Source organism: Salvelinus sp. IW2-2015, linkage group LG11 (assembly GCF_002910315.2).
Source record: "Salvelinus sp. IW2-2015 linkage group LG11, ASM291031v2, whole genome shotgun sequence".
Lineage (NCBI taxonomy): Eukaryota > Metazoa > Chordata > Actinopteri > Salmoniformes > Salmonidae > Salvelinus > Salvelinus sp. IW2-2015.
In genome coordinates this window covers 15,200,284-15,222,946 of record NC_036851.1, presented here as the reverse complement: position 1 = coordinate 15,222,946, position 22,663 = coordinate 15,200,284, and the positions used below count along the sequence as shown (strand labels likewise).

General features: G+C 40.2%; 1 protein-coding gene across 3 annotated transcripts; it reads left to right on the top strand.

Moving 5' to 3' along the window:
* The first annotated feature begins 10,725 nt into the window (after positions 1–10,725).
* Positions 10,726–21,592, top strand: LOC111969870 (transcription factor E3). 3 transcript variants are annotated; one of them, XM_023996214.2, is made up of 10 exons: positions 10,726–11,420; positions 12,515–12,636; positions 12,984–13,195; positions 13,354–13,578; positions 14,220–14,315; positions 15,918–16,029; positions 16,254–16,304; positions 16,443–16,518; positions 16,706–16,853; positions 19,277–21,592. In XM_023996214.2, exons 3-10 carry the CDS (start codon positions 13,004–13,006, stop codon positions 19,721–19,723), a joined length of 1,347 nt encoding a protein of 448 aa, XP_023851982.1. In that variant the 5' UTR covers positions 10,726–11,420; positions 12,515–12,636; positions 12,984–13,003; the 3' UTR covers positions 19,724–21,592. The 3 variants fall into 3 exon arrangements, with proteins under 3 accessions (XP_023851982.1, XP_023851983.1, XP_023851981.1); XM_023996215.2 differs by lacking the exon at positions 12,515–12,636 and having other exon boundaries at positions 10,726–11,385; XM_023996213.2 differs by lacking the exon at positions 12,515–12,636.
* Positions 21,593–22,663: the final 1,071 nt, after the last annotated feature.

Here is a 22,663-nt window from a genome sequence, read left to right as displayed (position 1 = left end):
CACAACATTTATAAAAAAWTTATATTTGTATGTTATGTTTTCATTTGACTGTTTTATGATGAAAATAAAATATGCAGCAAACTGGAAATGACAATTTTGTTTTATGTCGTTTATATTACAATACGATAACCAATGATAACCCCCATATGCTACCTTCTCATAGTAAGCCCCTGGAAATGATATCATACATACAGTATACAGTATATAGGATTTTTATGTACATCAAAAACATAAATGTGAATCAGAGACGGACTCTGGTACAATTAGGATAATTTCATATCTCACAAACAAGCACACGTCCTTTTTCAATTCAATATCAATACTGAGATGGTACAAGATGAGTTAGAATTTAAAGTGAATGCGTGATTTCTAAATAACTGATTTGGTATGGAGTCTGTAAATGTAAAGGATTATACAGTGACATTGGATTGGTCATACCAATTGAAGTGGCCATAATCTTGACCTTAGAAACTAAAGTGGATGGAAAGGTGACCCGTACTGGCCGGTTAAGTCACTCCTTATGCAAGTATGCTTGATCTGAAAAGTCATTAGGTTAATTCCCCTTTCAAAGAACAAAGTCCTCAAGCTTCAGACAAAAAATGGTCTGGTCTGTTTACCAGGCAGTGATCATCCTAACTCTCCTCAACAGCTGCAAGACCTGGACCGTCTACAGTCGCCACATCCATAGCCGCGGGAAGTAGAGGGGCTGAGTTGCAGCACTCCCCTGAAAACCCTGGATAAAAAAGAAAATAAATGTTTTTCACAAAAGTAGTGCACTGGACCTTTAATAGTCCTTTTCTTTGTATGGTCGACTGCACCGGGGCCACTGCTCTACAAGGTGCTACAATGATCAAATAAAGACGGTAATGAAAAAGTACAGCATTAACCCAACTCAGATAGAGGACACACGTAGCAGTCAGACGTCTTTGTCTTGTCTTGTCCCGTCCCAGGTATATATCGTTTTTCTTCGTGTATATATTTTTAATATTTTTAATCTCAATTTCAACATACTCTCCTGCAACCCTCCTCACCCAATGTGGTATGGATCTGCTATTTTTTATACTTTAGAACCGGAACCCCCGACAGAAGCTAGCCAGCTAACTAGCTACTAGCTAGTAGTCAGTTAGCCACTGCTAGTGGTCATCACCGTTAACTCGGACATCAGCCAGCCTCAGCACGGTCAATTCCTGCCAGTCTGCACAGCGCGATATCAACCCAGAGCATATCGGACTGCTTTTTCTCTACCACATCTCCGGATTCCTACCCCAAGCTCTGAACCTTTACACCGGATCATCGCAGCTAGCTTGCTGCTATCCGAGTGGCTACTCCTGGCTAACGTCTCTGTCCCGAAGCAAGCACCAGTTAGCCTTGAGCTAGCCTGGAGCTAGGCCAATCTCCCGGCTAGCCGAAGAGATCAATCAGACAATTCCTGGGCTTCAATACCTCTTTTGCCAATTGGCCTGGACCCTTTGCTGCTGACACGGAGCCCTGCCGATCCATCACGACTGGTCTYCCGACGAAACCGTTCGAGGGGGTTTCAACAGGCTCTTCCGTTGCGACGTCCCCCTGAGGCCCATCTGCTAGCCTGCTAGCCCCGGCCTGCTAGCTGTCTGAATCGCCATGTCTCCAGCTCCCTAGCTACTCACTGGACCATATGATCCCTCGGCTACACATGCCTCTCCCTAASGTCAATATGCATTGTCTATTGCTGTTTTGGTTAGTGATTATTGTCTTATTTCACTGTAGAGCCTCCAGCCCTGKTCAATATGCCTTAGCTATCCCTTTTGTTCCAACCCCCACACATGCGGTGAACTCACTTGGRTTAAATGGTGCCTAGGTTTACCCCCACTSTACTCACATCCTACCATACCCTTGTCTGTACATTATGCCTTGAATCTATTCTTCCGCGCCCAGAAATCTGCTCCTTTTACTCTCTGTTCCGAACGCACGAGACAGCCAGTTCTTATAGCCTTTAGCCGTACCCTTATCTTACTCCTCCTCTGTTCCTCTAGTGATGTAGAGGTCAGCCCAGGCCRTGCAGCCCCCAGCACCACTCCCGTTCCCCAGGCGCTCTCATTTGTTGACTTCTGTAACCGTGAAAGCCTCAGTTTCATGCATGTTGACATTAGAAGCCTCCTCCCTAAGTTTGTTTTATTCACTGCTTTAGCACACTCCGCCAACTGAGATGTCCTAGCRGTGTCTGAATCCTGGCTTAGGAAGGCCACCAAAAATTCTGAAATTTCCATCCCCAATTACAACATTTTCCGACAAGATAGAACTGCCAAAGAGGGCAGAGTTGCAATCTACTGCAGAGACATCCTGCAGAGTTCTGTCATACTATCCAGGTCGGTYCCCAAACAATTCGAGCTTCTACTTTAAAAAATCCACCTTCCCAGAAACAAGTCTCTCACCATTYCTGCTTGTTATAGACCCCCCTCAGCCCCCATCTGTGCCCTGGACACCATATGTGTTACGTACTGTTAATATGCTGTTACGTGTTTAGAGTTTGCTATAACCAATTTATTGATGTGATCATGATATGCTATAGGTCAGGCCATATTGTACCCTATTCAGACGGGATTAGTTTTACTGGGTCAGGTCGGGTAATGCAATTGTGTACACGAGCACAAAACCTCACATCTGTAATTTTAGTCCCGTCCTCTGATAATACTGTGAATCGACATCCCTGTGTTTTGAGGGAACGAGTTTGACAGGTGATTCGCTGGGCGTAGGCTATATGAAAGGCCTACATGTAGCCTGTCAACTTTCAAAGTGAATGCTTTTGTGTATATGTTTTCTGCATAAGAATTGAATATTGCCAAATGCCTCAGTAAAAAATATTGAGCATATTTAATGCAACCCTTGCTGTTAATAGATTGCAAAGCCGCATACAACTGAAATAATGGAAATTATAAATTTACTTTCTCATCCATAGACTTAACGCGTCTCAAGTGCAATGTTTATCATCTGAAGACTGGAGGGCATTAAGGACGCACTGCAGATCACTAAAATATCCTAATGATTATGATCACACTTCCTCAATTCAAATATTATGGCGACACTAGACCAAAGATGGTTTGGTATGGTTTAGAAACTTGGGAACCAAGCTCGAATTATCACCTGTACATGTTGAAATACTGTATCTTCACGACTATAATAAAAACCTCCAGGATTCTATCATAACTGTCAATTTATATATATTTAATAAAAAATGATTACAGGGGGCAGTTTGGAGAAAGTTGATCCCACCTGAATTGTCCTCTGGAATAATGGGAATTCTGGAGTAATAATTACGTAACCAACGTTCTCTAGTAATACTAGTCCTGTGCAAATAGGTCTTTGGTCACGCGTATGCGATGCGTACATGGGTCACGTAAAGAGAGCCATGGTTGAGGGAATATGGAGGGATTTCGGTAACAGAACTTTTGAGTCAGAAATGGCTGTAATTRATGTTCCGTGAAAAACTATTTGATGTTCTGTGGTGGTTGCTGCAGTAGGGAGGTGAGCGAGAACGGGTGCTAGCTAGTCACTCACTGTCTTTTTACATTTCTTATTTTTTTACACAGCTCAAAGTCTGAGCCTGACCTGGCAAAATCAATTGCTGGTCGGACTCCCTCTAGTCATTTGTTTGTCTTAATTATTTAATCAAACTGTGCTTAAAGCATCAGACAAGTTCAGTGAATACACATTTAAAATGTCAACCAATCGATTGGTCAGGAGTTCTTTTTTGTCGGACAACCCTGCACTGAACACAACCCAGATGATCATGTATTGTTTCATTTTTACAGTAGTATTATGACTTGGGCTGGGGCCCACTTCAAAGTCCTTTGATGAATTGAATCTTAATATATCTTTATTTTTCTGTCACACAAGTTCAGATCTATGACTGTGGAGATAAAAGTGCAAAGGGCAAAGACGGGTGGTTCAGCTGATGCTGCTGCCCCCAGGGCCGTGGATTTAAAGGATATTTTGAATGTTATATTTTGCCTTACCTCTCTTATCCTACCTCATTTGCACATGCTGTATATAGATGTTTCTACTGTATTATTGATTGTATGTTTGTTTATTCCATGTGTAACTCTGTGTTGTTGTATGTGTTGAACTGCTTTGCTTTATCTTGGCCAGGTCGCAGTTGRAAATGAGAACTTGTTCTCAACTAGCCTACCTGGTTAAATAAAGGTGAAATAAAATAAATAAATAAATTCAGCAGGGCCAAGCACTCATGGCTGCTGGGAAGAAAAGGAAAAAACAGCAGAAAAGAGCTGGTATGTCTTATGTTCTAACATTTTGTTGGGCAAATCCTTGGTTTGTAGATCACATGACAATCCTATTTTGTTACTTTGAAGTTAGTTTTTTTGTTTGTTATTCTACTGTTAGTACTGTAATTGATAGTTTGATCTGTGAGTTTATCCAATTTCCCATTTCTCACCATTTTCTTTTCAGACAAAATTGCTACCGAACTCTGACAGCCTGACGACAGCAATGAACTTTGCATTTTCTGATGGATGAAAAATAAAAGGTCATCTAAGACAGGGTGTTTAAAAAAAWWWWWWATAWTAATGATATCTGTTCAGTCGATATTGTTATACCCTTTTCACAACATCCCCTAGTGGTAGCATGATGTGCAATTCAGTCAACATTTTACATATCAAAACTTGAGTACAGATAAAGACTTGTTGGTATATCAAAGGCAAAAATGACATTAGTAGCCATGTGAACTTGAACCTCACCGGCATATCTAAAGCGTGTGTCAGGCCGTGCATACGGAATATATGATCCTAATATTTTTGACCAACCTTTACTTGGCGATACTTAATTCACTCTCGATTTGGAAGGAACCTGTGTCAAACAAACTGTTTCTTACAGGTGGAACTCGGATAACTACAGAAATTACAGGCTAAGACTAGACAGAGAGAGAGGCCTATGCATTAATCTTATATTTCTCCAATGCCAAATCAGGAAGTGCCAACATTTTGTCTTCTCACCGTGGTCCCAGTTCCATTGATTTCTTTACAAATGTCAATGTGAGGGATTAATTTGTGCACCCAATGATTACAGTAGAACAAGCTAATCAATTCAAGTCTTGAGTGACCACCTGTTAAATATTGGTGRGTGAGCAGTTTACTAATACATAAAAAGACCCCCTGAGGCGCCACCACACCTTTGAATCGCCACCACAGGATGCAGTTAGCAAACCTTAGAGCTATGAAGGACCAGAGCTTTCCCTATTGTTGTCAGTCTTTGTGGCCTGCGGTTAGTACTGAACCTACAGATGACTCAAATGTTGGTGAAACAAAGGGGCCTACAACCAAACGTAAACAAGGGATGTTTTGGGGAAACGAACTTGTGTGAGAAAACATATTAGACAAAAAAAATTGTCTACCATGTCATTATTATACTTTTGGAATGGTTTTAGATTTATTTTCTGAACTGTATTATACTCCTGAAGGTTTTCACTCCAAACGAGCAGACCTGCATGAGGGTAAATATCCAGAAACATGTATGGACTACCCTGGTGTAAATAGTTTATCAAGTCATTCCGATTACACAGACAAGGTAAATTAAAGGTTTATTGTGAGAAACAAGTCTCGTGACTTTCATTAATCTGATGACTATTTATTTAATCCACTAACTATGTTTAATTGTTACCTGATTTAAATTAATCATGTAAAAAAATCCTCATTAGGATTTGGGGCACCAAGGAAGAGGTTGTTTAGAGTTATCATCTCCCGAATTAAACACTATAACGTGTATATATCTATTTCATCGATAAACAGTCATCTTATTAATCATTATCTCTTGTCATAGCATCATTCTGACCAGTTGTTGTCACGGTTGTCGTAAGAACGGGACCAAGGCGCAGCGGAGGTTGAGTTCCACATATTTATTTCCAAAGTGAAACTTAAAGCAAAATCAATAAATCAATAAACGAACAACGAAACGTGACTACGTGGTGCACAGGCACAAACACAAAATAATATCCCACAAACACAGGTGGGAAGAATAGCTACTTAAATATGATCCCCAATTAGAGACAACGATTACCAGCTGCCTCTAATTGGGAATCATACAAAACACCAACATAGAAAATATAAACTAGAACACAACATAGAAATGATAAACTAGAATACCCCCTAGTCCCGCCCTGARCTACTACACCATAGAGAAACAAGGGCTCTCTATGGTCAGGGCGTGACAGTCGTAACCTTCTTGGATCTGCAAAAACCCCAGCCTTGCTCATGATTCAGTACTACACCAAATGGTTTAATTATTTATTTACTAGCTAACTACATAATAACACAGAATAAACATACACCCTTCACATGAGACAAAGGTCCCTAGTGGACGAACAAGATATGTCTTGCTCCCCCGAGATGGAGAGGGGGAAAAAAAGAGAGACAGAGAAAAGGGGACACTTAACTTGGACACATTCTATTTTGGGTAACTATTCTGATACCCGTTTGGAATAAGAAGTCATGAATGTACAGTTGAAGTCGGAAGTTTACATACACTTAGGTTGGAGTCATTAAAACTCGTTTTTCAACCACTCCACTAATTTCTTGTTTACAAACTATAGTTTTGGTAAGTCGGTTAGGAATGTGCATTGTGCATGACACAAGTAATTTTTACAACAATTCTTTACAGACAGATTATTTCACATATAATTCACTGTATCACAATTCCAGTGGGTCAGAAATMTACATACACTAAGTTGACTGTGCCTTTAAACAGCTTGGAAAACTCCAGAAAATTATGTCATGGCTTTAGAAGCTTCTGATAGGCTAATTGACATAATTTGAGTCAATTGGAGGTGTACCTGTGGATGTATTTCAAGGTCTACCTTCAAAGTCAGTGCCTCTTTGCTTAACATCATGGGAAAATCAAAAGAAATCAGCCAAGACCTCAGAAATAAATTGTAGACCTCCACAAGTCTGGTTCATCCTTGGGAGCAATTTCCAAATGCCTGAAGGTACCACGTTCATCTGTACAAACAATAGTACGCAAGTATGAACACCATGGGACCGGCAGCCGTCATACCGCTTAGGAAGGAGACGCGTTCTGTCTCCTAGAGATGAACGTACTTTGGTGCGAAAAGTGCAAATCAATCCCAGAACAACAGCAAAGGACCTTGTGAAGATGCTGGAGGAAACAGGTACAATAGTATCTATATATACAGTAAAACGAGTCCTATATCGACATAACCTGAAAGGCCGCTCAGCAAGGAAGAAGTCACTGCTCCAAACCGCTATAAAGACAGACTACAGTTTGCAACTGCACATGGGGACAAAGATCGTACTTTTTGSAGAAATGTCCTCTGGTCTGATGAAACAAAAATAGAACTGTTAGGACATAATGACCATCGTTATGTTTGGAGGAAAAAGGGGGAGGCTTGCAAGCCGAAGAACACCATCCCAACCGTGACGCACGGGGGTGGCAGCATCATGTTGTGGGTGTGCTTTGCTGCAGGAGGGTCTGGTGCACTTCACAAAATAGATGGCATCATGAGGCAGAAAAATGATGTGGATATATTGAAGCAACATCTCAAGACATCAGTCAGGAAGTTAAAGCTTGATCGTAAATGGGTCTTCAAATTGGACAGTGACCCCAAGCATACTTCCAAAGTTGTGGCAAAATGGCTTAAAACCTCTTGGCGCACAGATCCCTTTAGCGGGATCATTTTCGTCAACATCCGCTGAATTGCAGAGCACCAAATTCAAATTAAATTACAAAAAATATTTAATTTCATGAAATCACAAGTGCAATATACCAAAACACAGCTTAGCTTGTTGTTAATCCACCTGTCATGTCAGATTTTGAAAAGAAGCTTTKCAGCGAAAGCAAACSAAGCGTTTGTGTGAGGACATCGATCAGTAGACAAAACATTACAAACAGCTAGCAGCAAAGTAGCTAGGTCACGAAAGTCAGAAAAGCAATCAAATMAATCGCTTACCTTTGATGATCTTCGGATGTTTGCACTCACGAGACTCCCAGTTACACAATAAATGTTCGTTTTGTTCGATTAAGATTATTTTTATATCCAAAAACCTCCATTTGGTTGGCGCGTTTTGTTGAGTAATCCGCAGGCTCGTGCAGATCATGACGGGCAGACGAAAATTCCAAATAGTATCCGTAAAGTTCGTAGAAACATGTCAAACAATTTTTATAATCAATCCTCAGGTTGTTTTTAACATAAATAATCGATAATATTTCAACTGGACMGTAAACTATTCAATACAAGAGAGAAAGAAAATGTCGAGCTACCACTGTCGAGCACATGAACTAATCGAAGTATATCTGGCAGTCCACTGACGCGATGTGATAAATCTCGCTCATTTATCAGAATAAAAGCTTGAAARTATGTCTAAAGACTGTTCACACCCTGTGGAAGCAATAGGAAAATGAATCTGGTTGATATCCCTTTAAATGGAGGAAAGGCAGGCAATGGAACAGGGATTTTTCAAAATAAGAGTCACTTCCTGGTTGGATTTCCTCAGGTTTTCGCCTGCAAAATCAGTCCTGTTATACTCACACACAATATTTTGACAGTTTTGGAAACTTTAGAGTGTTTTCTATCCTAATCTGCCAATTATATGCATATTCTAGCGTCTGGGCCTGAGAAATAGGCTGTTTACTTTGGGAACGTTATTTTTCCAAACATAAAAATACTGCCCCCTAGCTTCAAGAGGTTATTAAGGACAACAAAGTAAATGTATTGGAGTGGCCATCACAAATCCCTGACCTCAATCCTATAGAKAATTTGTGGGCAGAACTGAAAAAGCATGTGCGAGCAAGGAGGCCTACAAACCTGACTCAGTTACACCAGCTCTGTCAGGAGGAATGGGCCAAAATTCACCCAACTTATTGTGGGAAGCTTGTGGAAGGCTACCCAAAACGTTTGACCCAGTTAATCAATTTAAAGGCAATGCTACCAAATACTAATTGAGTATATGTAAACTTCTGACCCACTGAGAATGTAATGAAAGAAATAAAAGCTGAAATAAATCATTCTCTCTACAATTATTCTGACATTTCACATTCTTAAAATAAAGTGGTGATCCTAACTGACCTAAGACAAGGAATTTTTACTAGATTTAAATGTCAGGAATTGTGAAAAACTAAGTTTAAATGTATTTGGCTAAGGTACTGTATATGTAAACTCCCGACTTCAACTGTATTTACGTATGGATGTCTTTGTCCTGAACAGAACTACAGAGTTCACTCTTCCATTCCCTTCTGAAGCTGCTTATTTGAAGATAAGCCAGCCGTGCCGATGATTCCAGTGGGTTGATTTGAGACTCGTAGTAGGATGGGATGGTTTGAAGAGTTCAAGATATTTGACTCAGGACAGCTAATCAGCTGTACCAGTGATTGTCTGAGAGGGGAGTTTGTCCTTTCTCCCTCGTGGATTATTCAGGGTTAAGGATTCAGACCACTATGGACATGAGCTGCAGCTCTTCGTCTCTCTGGTCTAAAGGAAGGTGAGTTTATTTCTTCACCTTGTGTTGAGGTTTAATGTTTCAACCATTTCAAACATGTAGCTAATGCCTCGTTTCCTGGTCTAATGTTAATTTCGTTACCAAGGCTTTTTATGAAATCTGGCCAAAGGGGACAGCTCCGTTTGCCTGACATGCTCTCCAACCTCACTTGGGCCGTGGCTACAGTTTTTATCGGAGAGAGTTTCTCTTATACTTCCTAAAATCACATCTGATCTTAACAAAAATAGTTTCATTATTTTCATATGCAGAACGTATTGGATGGAAACTTGATAAAGGGGATGTACTTTCCAAGTTACAGTATTTCATCCATACAGTGTTTAATGACATCACAATATGAAAACCAATATTACATAATTTTTTCCATAGTTTCCCATTGACCATATCCCACATTATGTTAGAAATATTGTTCCGGTATTCACTTCCTCCACCAAACTTTTCAGTTGGTACTATGCATTGGGGCAGGTAGAGTCCAATGGCGGGAAGCCTTACACTCCAGCCGATGGTTGCCATTGCGCATGTTGATCTTAGGCTTCTGTGCGGCTGCTTGGCCATGGAAACCCATTTCAATAAGCTCCTAACAGGTATTGTGTGGCCTACCACTTCATGGCTGAGCTGTTGTTGCTCCTAGAGATTTCCACTTCACAATAACAGCACTTACAGTTGACTGGAGCAGTTCTAGCAGGGCAGAAATTTCACGAACTGACTTGTTGGAAGGGTGGCATCCTACACTATATMAAACTGATGCATTTGGCAATGTTCAACTTCAATTCACTGGCACTATGAAGAATAGCTTAACCATACTCATTGATAACCTATTATACTTTAGTTGAATTTACGAGGCATTGCTAGATTACCAGACTACCAAGATATAGCCTATGCGCACGGTTCTGATCCCTCGCCTGCTCCTCTTTCTCTTCGCTATAAAAAACGCTAGTGTGTGTTTGGTCTGTTGCGTGTCAAATAGCTCAGCCTACTCATTGATAACCCCTACTTTACTTTAGTGAACTTGCTCAAGACATTGTAGGCCAAGAAATAGCTAAACTTATCATTGCTATAGCTTACATCTGTTGATTACTGATGCACAGTTCTGACTCTGCCTTGCCATCACTAGCACATTAGAGGCTGCTGCCTATAGGCATAGACTAGGAATCACTGATCACTTTAAGGAATGGAACATTAGTCACTTTAGTAATGTTTACATATCTGGTATTACTCATCTCATATGTACATACTGTATTCTATACTATTCTACGGTATCTTAGTCCGTTCTGCTCTGATATCGCTTGACCTTATGTGTATATAGTCTTAATCCATTCCTACTTACATTTGTGTGTATTGGGTATATTGTCGTGTAATTTGTTAGATATTACTGCATTGTCGGAGCTAGAAGCACAAGCATTTCGCTACGCCCGCAATAACATCTGCCAATAACGTGTATGTGACCAACACTATTTTATTAGTGTCCGACATCCCAGGCTGTGCCCCTCCCATCTCTCTTTATTTGCTGTGAAAMATTCGAGAGCTTGGGTTTTCGAAGGAGATTACGGAAAATAGTTTAGTCGTTGCAAAAAATACRGAATCGTAGGAGTCGATTGAAGCTTGACACCGGGAAATGGGAGTAGACGGGCAAGAACTCGAGGAATCGATTGTTTTTGAAGCGACTCCCCACCACTACTAGTTGCTGGCATTTTCCGCAATTGGCACATTATTAGTTAGATACTGTATCTAGCTCGCCAGAATTCAAAATGTCACGCTAAATGCAGACATGACAGGGAACGCGAATTCTCCAGTTGTTATTTTGACAAACTAATTGTCAAGTTTGACAACTTCCTGCCCCCCCTCCAAAGAAAACTCCCAGCTAACGTTGGCTAATGCTGCTCACACACAGGTGCCTCATTCTGAATTATTTGAACTGAAGTAAAGGTATGTTTTTGTCTTGTTTATAAAAGTGTTGAAGTGGTAACACAATTGTTTTATAGTGGCCACACTGACCCAACTTGTCTTGTTTGTTGTCGAACACTTTGGAAGCGTAGCTGTTTTCTCCGTAACGTTAGCAGTTAGCTAACAAGCTAATATGTCCACACATCTTTACATAAGTCGTCATTATTGTGTAACTTTAGCTAGCTAGCCAGCCAACGTCGTTATGGTCTAGCTGTCCACTGCCTTTAATAGAAAAGGAGTAAGCAAACTGAAATGTACAGGCTTTAATCTGATTAACAGTTGGGGTGAATTCCATTTAAATTCAGTCAATGCAAGAGCTTTCCAATACAGATCGTTAAATTCTTGAACTGGACTCAACATGTTGGTAAACAGCAGAGAGGAAGCGAGAGGCCCAACTCGTCGGAAAYTCTGTCTCCCTCCTTTCGCCCACCAAGGAAGTTGTTTTTGTATGGAMGTCAATGGGTMTCGAATTTGGTCAACAAAAAARAAATGGCTTATTTGTTACGTGAGGTTTATTTGATCGAATAAAAGTTTTGTAATGTTTAAGTTGTTACGAGTGTGCTGATATATGCAACTTTGAGGAAAAAAGGTTTATCGGAGATGGCGAGGCATATTGATGTCATGAGGATAGTAGCATAGTGTCTTCTCTCGCCATTGAATACTGGCGGTTGACGCCAACAACCCTCAWCGAATATTTTTTTAAAGTATTACAATGAGATGTATCCACTAATCTTAAGAACTAGACAGCCCACCGCGCAGCTGTGTGGACAACGTCTCCCATTGTTAGGGCGGAGAGACGTGTATCTTGTCAGTATATCCATACTCTAAGTTATTGGCATGGCTGTTTTGACCTTTTGCTTCTGGGGCAGTGGTATTCAAAGTCGTGATCGCGGGGAACTTCAGAGGGGACGTAAAATATATATTTTTTGTAACAAAATTAAGAGTACAGATTATTTAATGGGACAATATACAAACGTTTTTGAGAAAGATAATTTGAAAAATAAAATGTTATGTATTTATTGGTTTCTTTGATTAACATGTAATGAATTGAAGGTTATTTGTTGATGTGTCATTAGATTTGGGGTGGAAAAAATGCTGTCCCCAGAAACTGACTGGAAAAAAATGGGGTCCCCACTGAACAAGTTTGAATACCACAGCTCTGGGGACATGTATCTGGAGCCAAAAGGGGTTGACGGAAGTAAGGCCCATAAGTTAAGTCATTGGTCAGGAAGAACTAGAGTAAGCAAACTAACCATATGAGACCCTGCACCAATGACTGCATTACCTACACAGAGGGGTAGTTATACCACAACGCAGGATCAATGAAAGGAGCCCAGCAAGTGAGAATGTTGAACAAAATCCCATTTCAATTTATTCTGCTGGTTCATCTGGGTGTTGGAAATATAATCTTGTTCAGTAGTCTGACTTCCAGGGTTTGCTATCTGAGGATGAAGTAGGCCTATGCAGCCAAGCCATATAAAAGCCAGAGCATATCGTACATGTATATATTGTTACCTCTCTCTTCCCTCTCCTGTTTGAATGGAGGCGTACAACCCAACTGAGCCATGTCGTCGCGTGTGCTGCTTCGGCAGCAGCTGATGCGGGAACAAGCCCAGGAACAAGAGAGACGGGAGGCCCAGCAGCAGGACTCTGTGGCTCAGCTCAGGGCAACTGACTCCACCCCTGCCATCTATGTCACTCTGCCCCCAATGGCTGCTCGCCCTCCACCCGCACAGGTGCCCGTGGAGGTGTTGAAGGTGAGACTCCACTTCTAATGGCTTCTCTCCAGAGGAACTACACTTGCATGGCATTCCACACCATGAAATGGTAGCTTATAACCTCCATATTAAATTGGCATGTTACAAGTTGCATTCTTAGTTGGCTGTTTGACTGACATGTTCTTTAAATCTGTTAGGTGCAGACCCATCTGGAGAACCCCACCAAGTATCACATCCAGCAGTCTCAGAGGCAGCAGGTGAAGGAGTATCTCTCCACCACCCTCGGCAATAAGGTGGCACCTCAAATCCTAGGTGTATCTCCCTTGACACTGTCTAGCTCTGCCCCTGAGATGGCTCCCACAGCCCTCAGTGCTCCAAACAGCCCAATGGCTTTACTCAACCTGGGATCCAACAAAGAGGAGGTATGTGGTATGACTGAAGACCGCATTATACTGCAATACACCACTCACATTGGCTTGATGTCTTAAGTGGGATGGTATCATGCTACAGTTTGTATGGACCTACTGCCTTTTGCGGCAGGCATCAAATTAGTTACAAATCTGAACTCCCACAATTTACAGACGTTTTGTTTAGTCTAAGTGGAATAAAGCTATGGGAAGTCCATGGATAAAGCTCACAATTGAACGGCTTCTCATTGTCTATTCCCAGACATATTTTCCATGAAAGTTTAGGTTGAAGGCCTAACCTACTGATCACTTAATTACTTTTTTGTTTGTTCTGTAATGCCTCTTGTCATGTTGCCATTGTTGGCTTAGTTGCACAGTCTGCTGTTAAATACTACACTGGCAGATTAATGATATCTGCACCTCTCTTAGACACATGCCTTTTCTTTTGAAATCATTCTTCATTAGGGCAAGATAATTACTTACTTTGTGTCATTGTACCTTCTATATATATATATATATATATATATATATATACATTTCAAGTAAGTAATGTAATACAGTTAAATTCAAGCTGTCCTTTAACTTTCCACATTAAAAAATATTTTTAGCTGTTCTATTAATGTAAAGCTAAGTTGGGTGTCTGTGTGTCTTTCCAGATAGATGGRGTAATTGACGACATCATCAGCCTTGAATCAAGTTTCAATGATGACTTCATGACGTTAATTGACTTGGGTCTACAGCTGCCTAGTACAGTATGTGGAAATCTGGAAATGTGTATTTGTCAATTGCAATTGGGCTAATCCGAAAACACAAGTATGGACAAATGTATGGATCTGTCAAATTAGTGACAATTATGCAGTGAAATTCAATTAACAACTAGCCTATCATTTTTGGAATTATCTTGCTATATCTGTTTTGTCTTGGTTGAATTTCTCAAACTGGAATTCAGTGGTGCTGTAGGAGTAAACATACTCTTCTGGAACTTAACTAAGACTCGTCAGGCCAGTGTTGTCTGGGTGGGGTAGCAACCAGGAGAAATGGGAGAGGAGGACAAGGCATGCAGGGCATGGCAGTATGTGAAATTGGAATGGTGGACAATTCAGAGGGTGCTCAAAATACGTTTTTAACAGTTGAGTTGTTAGAGGGAAAGAGATTGAAGAGATTACGTCCCGCATCAGAAAATTGGGATTTTGGTTTTGCTTCAGGAGCATGAAAAGAAAAGAAAGAACATTGAGGTAAATCAATCGGGTTGTTCGGCAGCACATGGCAGAGTGGCCTTGTTAAAACTTCTTCAGGATTGGTGGGTCCCCTGTGGAACGGTTGAGCTAATGTAGGCTAATGCAATTAGCATGACGTTGTAAGTAACAAGAACATTTCCCAGGACATAGACATATCTGATATTGGCAGAAAGCTTAAATTCTTGTTAATCTAACGGCACTGTGCAATTTACAGTAGCTATTACAGTGAAATAATACAATGCTATTGTTTTAGGAGAGTGCACTGTTTTGAACATGAAAAGTTATTAATTAACAAATTAGGCACATTTGGGCAGTCTTGATACCACATTTTGAACATAAATGCAATGGTTCCTTGGATCAGTCTAAAACTTTGCACATACACTGCTGCCATCTAGTGGCCAAAATCTAAATTGCACCTGTGCTGGAATAATACATTCTCTTGCATTTCAAAGATGATGGTACAAAAAAAATAAAAAAATCTTTGTATTATCTTTTACCAGATCTAATGTGTTATATTCTCCTACATTCCTTTKACATTTCCACAAACTTCAAAGTGTTTCCTTTCAAGTGGTACCTAGAATATGCATATCCTTGCTTCATGGCCGGCGCTACAGGCAGTTAGATTTGGCTGTCATTTTAGGTTGAAAATTTAAAAAAGGGGGAATAGACATTTGACATATTTCTCACATTTATAAGGATTTATAGCCTACACATGTCAGATTTGTTTCAAATGCGTTAATGCTTTTGGATAACTTTTCCTTAATTGAAGGTTCAACAAGGTATTAGGTTTATAATAAATTGTGATGACTTGCTTGAAATTATATTCCATATAAGCCAGCCAACCTGTCGTATGGTAATTTAGTATCCTTGTGTACAATCATTGAAGGTCAAATATAGTACAGTATGCTACGAGGCTACGAGACAGCCTGTTTTGAAAGTTATGACAGTTAAATGAGTATTCTGATACATGTAGAACAAGAAAATGTATGACAATAGAAAATATATTGAGTTGAATTTTTATGTTTCATTAGTTTCTCCTGGAAGCTTGTCCAGGTTGTCAGTGTTAAACTTTGCTTGCTTTGATGTTAATGCAGTGGTTTCCCTTGCCTCTTACAGCTCCCTGGGAACCTCCTGGATATATACCATAGTCCTGGAATGGCAGCACCTACCCTCACTGTCAGCAACTCCTGCCCTGCGGATCTGACCAATATTAAAAGGGAATACTCTGGTATGGCCTTGTTCCTTTCCTCCTGTACTAGGTCCATGATCCTCACTGTCCAGTTCCTCCTTATTTTATATAGCTCTGGAGATAAGAATGTTTTTGGGGGGGATTATAAACTTCTTATGTTATGTCCTATGTAACTTTCCATTTTGTTAAATTGTAAATTGTAAAAATGGATTTTTAGATTGCACAGCAGCACCTCTAAAGTATATGTTATGTTCAATATGCAGATACCAAAGTGCTGGTGAAAGAGAGACAGAAGAAGGACAACCATAACCTCAGTGAGTCATACTTTTTTTTTTTTTTTTTTCACTTCTGTATTGTTCTTTACCCTCTATGATGCTAGACAGCTCTTGTTCCTCTTGGAGTGGCAGTGAGTTTCATTTCTAAATCTCTTTCCCCATTGTTTCTCTTGACAGTTGAGAGGAGGCGGAGGTTTAACATCAATGACCGCATAACGGAGCTGGGGGCCATAATACCCAAGTCAAGTGACCCGTGAGTTTGTGTCGTTATTCTTCTCTTATTCAGGGCATTTTACTTTGGATGACTTGATCAGTGGTGGTATTGACACAAATTAAATCTCAATCAGATTTTACATTTTGGGAATGAAAAGCAATATTACATTTGTATCAGATTTGATATTCCTCTCTAACAACCTTCTCTCTTTTTCTCATGGCTGTAGGGAGACGCGCTGGAATAAGGGCACCATTCTGAAGGCCTCGGTGGACTACATCAGGAAGCTGCAGAAGGAGCAGCAGAGAGCCAAGGAGGTAGAGATGCGTCAGAAGAAGCTYGAACATGCTAACCACAGCTTGATGCTGCGCATCCAGGTCAGTTATTGGACATACAGTGCCTTCAGAAAGCATTCACACCTCTTGACTTTTTCCACATTTTGTTGTTACAGCCTGAATTTAAAATGGATTACATTTAGATTTTTTTGTCACTGGCCTACACACAATACCCCATAATGTCAAAGTGGAATTATGTTTTTCAAAATTAACTAATTAATTAAGAATGAAAAGCTGAAATGTCTTGAGTCAATAATTATTCAACCCCTTTGTTATGGCAACAAATTTGCTGAACAAGTCACATAATAKGTTGCATGGACTCACTCTGTGCAATAATAGTGTTTAAAATGATTTCTGAATGACTACCTCATCTCTGTACCCCACACATACAATTATCTGTAAGGTCCCTCAGTCGAGCAATGTATTTCAAACACAAAGACCAGGGAGATTTTCCAATGCCTCACAAAGAAGGGCACTTATTGGTGGATGGGTAAAAATAAAAAAGCAGACATTGATGATCCCTTTGAGAAAGGTGAAGTTATTAATTACACTTTGGATGGTATATCATTACACCCAGTCACAACAAAGATACAGATGTCCTTCCTAACTCAGTTGCTGGAGAGGAAGGAAATCGCTCAGTGGTTTCACCATGAAGCCAATGGTGACTTTAAAACCATTACAAAGTTTAATGGCTGTGATAGAACTGAGGATGGATCAACAACGTTGTTACTCCACAATACTAACCTAATTGACAGAGTGAAAAGAAGAATAAAAATGTTCAGAATAAAAATATTCCAAAACAAGCATCATGTTTGCAATAAGGCTCTAAAATAAATTAACTTTATGTCCTGAATATAAAGCGTTATGTTTGTGGCAAATCCAACACAATAAATCACGCAGAACCACTCTTCATATTTTCAAGCATGGTGGTGGCTGCATCATGTTATGGGTGTGCTTGCCATCGGCAAGGACGTTTGTRAGAATAAGAAGAAACGGAATAAAGCTAAGCACAGGCAAAATCCTAGAGGAAAACCTGGTTCAGTCTGCTTTCCAACAGACACTGGGAGACATTCACCAAATCTACCCTGGAGTTGCTTACCAAGACAACATTGAATGTTCCTGAGTGGCCTAGTTACAGTTTTGYCTAAAAGCGGCTTGAAAATCTATGGCATGCCTTGAAAATAGCTGTTAAGCAGCAATGATCAACAACCAACTAGCTTGAAGAATTATAAAAAAGGATAATGTGCAAATATTGTGCAATTCAGTTGTGCAAAGCTCTTAGACTTACCCAGAAAGACTCACATCTGTAATCACTGCCAACGGTGATTCTTTAAAAAAATATTTTAATCACACTTTTTCAATCCACACCATTCACAAAAAGCGATCGCTCCGTGAGTCACGTGGCCTTGGCTTGCCATATAACGCAGGCAGATAGGCATCGAAGCATTKATTTACTGTTCGATTGATTGTTAGAATGGGCAAAACTAGTGATCTAAGCGACTAAGCGTGGTATGATCGTCGGTGCCATGCACGCCGGATCCAGTATCTCAGAAACAGCTACCCTCCTGGGTTTTTCACACACGACAGTGTCTAGGGTTTACCGAGAATGGTGCGACAAACAAAAAAAACATCCAGTCAGCGGCAGTCCTGTGGGAGAAAACATATTGTTGATGAGAGAAGTTGGAGAACAATGACAAGAATCGTGCAAGCTAACAGGGGGGCCACAAACAGACAAATAACGGCGCAGTACAACAGTGGTGTGCAGAACGCATCTTGGAACGCACAACTCGTTGATCGTTGTCACGGATGGGCTATTGCAGCAGACGACCACATCGGGTTACACTCCTATCAGCTAAAAWCAAGAAGAAGTGGCTCCAGTGGGCATGCGATCACCAACACTGGACAATTGAGGAGTGGAAAACATTGTCTGGTCCAACGAATGCCGGTTCCTGTTGCGTCATGCGGATAGTCAGGATTTGGCGTCAACAGTATTAGTCCATGGACCCATCCTGCCTGGTGTCAACGGGACAGTTTTGTGGTGTACTGGTGTGGGGAATGTTTTCCTGGCACACTTCAGGTCCCTTGATACCAATTGAGCAACGATTGAATGCCATGCCCTGACGAATTCAGGCTGTTTTGGAGGCAAAGGGTCCAACCCGGTACTAGATGGGTGTACCTAATAAACTGGTCACTGAGTTTATATATTTTATTTTTTATATTTTTATTTTTACAAATGTAAAAATGTTTCTTCCACTTTGACAGAGTGTTTTGTGTAGATCGTTGGCAAAATAATTGAATTAAATCTATATAAATCCAGCTTTGTAACAACAAAATATGGAAAAAGTCGAGGGGTGTGAATACTTTCTGAAGGTACTATAGTTATCATGACTATAAGGAGAAAAAAATCTAGAAATGTTATCATACAATATATTTAGAGATTATTATTTTTTTGTTCTTATGTGAAGGAGTTGGAGATGCAGGCTCAGCTCCATGGCCTCTCCAGCCTGATGTCCCCTGGCCTGAGTTCAGACCCCTCCCTCCGTCAGCAGCAGCACCTTCAGCAGGGAGACCATAAACTGGGGCCCAGCTCTGGAGAGGCCTGCTCCCAAACCTTTCTCAGCCTGGGGGCAGCAGCCATGGCGCAGCCTGTCCTTACCTCCTCCCCACCTTCCTCTGACTCCCCTGTTGTTGTGACCATAAGCAGCCCCCTGGACCTGGGCAGTGTCAGCTTCACCGAGCTGGATGACCCCTCCAATGCTGGGATGTACCTAGACGTGGGGTTAGGGGACATCATCATGGACGAGGGGTACACACTGTCCCCAGAGAGGGTGGACCCACTGTTTTTCGTGTCACCAGGTGCCTCAAAGACCAGCAGTCGTAGGAGCAGCTTCAGTATGGAGGAGGACTTGTAGCAGGGACATACTGGGGTCAAACTAGTAGAGAGAGACCAGGGAGTTGGGTAATGAGAGGGTTGGGGAAAGAAGGAGGAGCACTGGAAAATAAGAGCTAGAACACTGCATATGGCACTAGACTCTGCTTTAAAACAAACAGCCAACGGTTTCACAAAAAATGACTTTGATCTGAATCAGTCCAAAATAAATGGCTACCCTTTCCTCCCTTACCAAGTTAATATTGGTCCCTGAACTTAGAACCTCCCCCCCCCCCCCTTTTCAGCACACCATCAATGATAAATGCAATCATTTTCAAGTGGAACATAGTAAAATTAGGATATGGACATTTGATTTAAAAAAAAAGCCTCAACTCAACCAAGATTTCCCTGCACAGACATTAAAGAGGAAATAGAGTGGTGGTTTAGTTATGTACAATATATTATTGCTTCATTGTAGAGTATATACTTTGTGCACTTTGTAACGTTTGTGGGAAGGTTCTTGTCTATTTRGTGAAATTGGCATGAACWACATAACAGGTGCTTTATTGAATTTAGGTATTTTTTTAACTGAGTTGAAAATCAGGATTTCTATAGCTTAAAGTACATAAGTGAATGCATTTTACAGATCTCKTGTTTGTCTAACAAAAATGTACCAAAGGGATATTTTATTAAATATATAAGGCACATAGTTTGTGATATAAAAAAATGATTTGATAACCTCTAAAAACAAAAAATATATATTTACTGTATCTTACATTTTCTTTTTAAATTTGCGAACTTTCAAAACATGTTTGTTGCACCTTTTCCTGTTGTCTATGCATTTTTAAAAAGCTTTTGTCTGTTGAATGGCTATACAGCCGGTATGTAACTGAACTTACAATGAACAAAATAAATATAGAAGTAAAGCAAAAGATGCTGCAGCTAGTCAGCCAAAGCAGGCCACCTTTCACAGAATGATCATAGATTTAAGTCTTTATACGGGTGCATTATATATATATTTTTATAGTCAATGGAAGTATAGCTTTAACGTTTGGCACTAATCTCTGAAACACTGCATGCTGTGTGTGTTGCAGAAACGTACTGGGCTATGCAGTATATTTCTTAMACGGTCATATGGTAATTTGTGATGATAATAATATGATTATGTTGACTAAGATTTCTATAGCGATTTTCCAAGGCTTTGTCACATAGACTTGACTTCTAGCTCTAGACATACAGTTACCTTTTTCTGAGTCATCTAATCTGAAAATGTGTAACATTCCGCATGTTTTTCCAAGAGACTGAAGTCCGTGCATGGTTAGTGCGTATCACTCCTCTAGCCCTCAGTCTTTCTTTAATTTGTATTGACAAGCTTTTCAAAGAAAAGTACGTTCGTTAGCAGTATATGTTAGGGATCTGTTTTTCCTATGTATTGTCAATTGATGCTTCCCAGATGCTGTTGAAACATTTGTGCCTTTCCTCCATGTCAAGGAAGATGGATGCAGAGTCTACTCTCCTAACAGGCTTTTATTTAAAAAAACATAAAAAGAGATGAAAATGTTTGACACATGYACTCAAAAAACAATGCAATATGTCTGATTATCTGAATGTTTTTTTTAAATGCAGTTTAGTGTTGCTTGAACTGCGGCTGTGGTTTGATATGACATCCTCTATTTTGAATCATTTAGAAACATATATATTGCTGTTCTGATTTTCACTTATGGTTCTGCGTTTACTGGAACACAAACCTTTAACGGCTTTAAAGGGAATATATTGTTGGCCACTTTGAATTATATTTGAAAGTGTATTGAATTACTTGCTTTTTCTATACTCAGCAATATTAAGCAATCTGTCACTCTACTGTTTTCTGGTATGTTTTATTTTAACCAAAATAAAAATGTAGAAAACTTTTGCTCATGTTTTATGCTTTTCACTGCAGTGATGAAATTTCAATTCCATGCTTTGTCTTGTTGATCATGATATTTCACAATGGACAAAGTAAAGGGTTTTCAGAGTGCAATGTGTCTCAATGGTTGGGCTTCATTGTTCCAAACACCCTTTCCTTGCATACCCACTGCTTTCTCAGACTGGTYTTTGATATTTTATTAGGATCCCCATTAGCTACTGCTAAAGCAGCAGCTACTCTTCCTGGGGTCCACATAAAACATGAGGTAATGCATAACATTAACAGACAAGTACATCACAAGGACAATATATTTGAAAATGTCTTTTAAATTCTGTCATGGAAATTATTGTACAGTTGAAGTCGGAAGTTTACATACACTTAAGTTGGAGTCATTAAAACTTGTTTTTCAACCACTCCACAAATTTCTTYTTAGCAAACTATAGTTTTAGTAAGTCGGTTAGGACATCTACTTTGTGCATGACACAAGTCATTTTTCCAACAAATGTTTACAGACCGATTATTTCACTTATAATTCACTGTATGACAATTCCAGTGGGTCAGAAGTTTACATATACTAAGTTGACTGCCTTTAAACAGCTTGGAAAATTCCAGAAAATGATGTCATGGCTTTAGAAGCTTCTGATAGGCTAATTGACATCATTTGAGTTAATTGGAGGTGTACCTGTGGATGTATTTCAAGGCCTATCTTCAAACTCAGTGCCTCTTTGCTTAACATCATGGGGAAAGGAAACCTGTACAAAAGTATCTATATCCAGAGTAAAACGAGTCCTATATCGACAGAACCTGAAAGGCCGCTCAGCAAGGAAGAAGCAACTGCTCAAACCCGCCATAAAAAAGCCAGACTAAGGTTTGCAACTGCACATGGGYACAAAGATTGTACTTTTGGAGAACTGTCCTCTGGTCTGATGAAACAAAAATAGAACTGTTTGGCCATAATGGCCATCGTTATGTTTGGAATAAAAAGGGGGAGGCTTGCAAGCCYAAGAACACCATCCCAACCGTGAAGCACGGGGGTGGCAGCATCATGTTGTGGGTGTGCTTTGCTGCAGGAGGGAC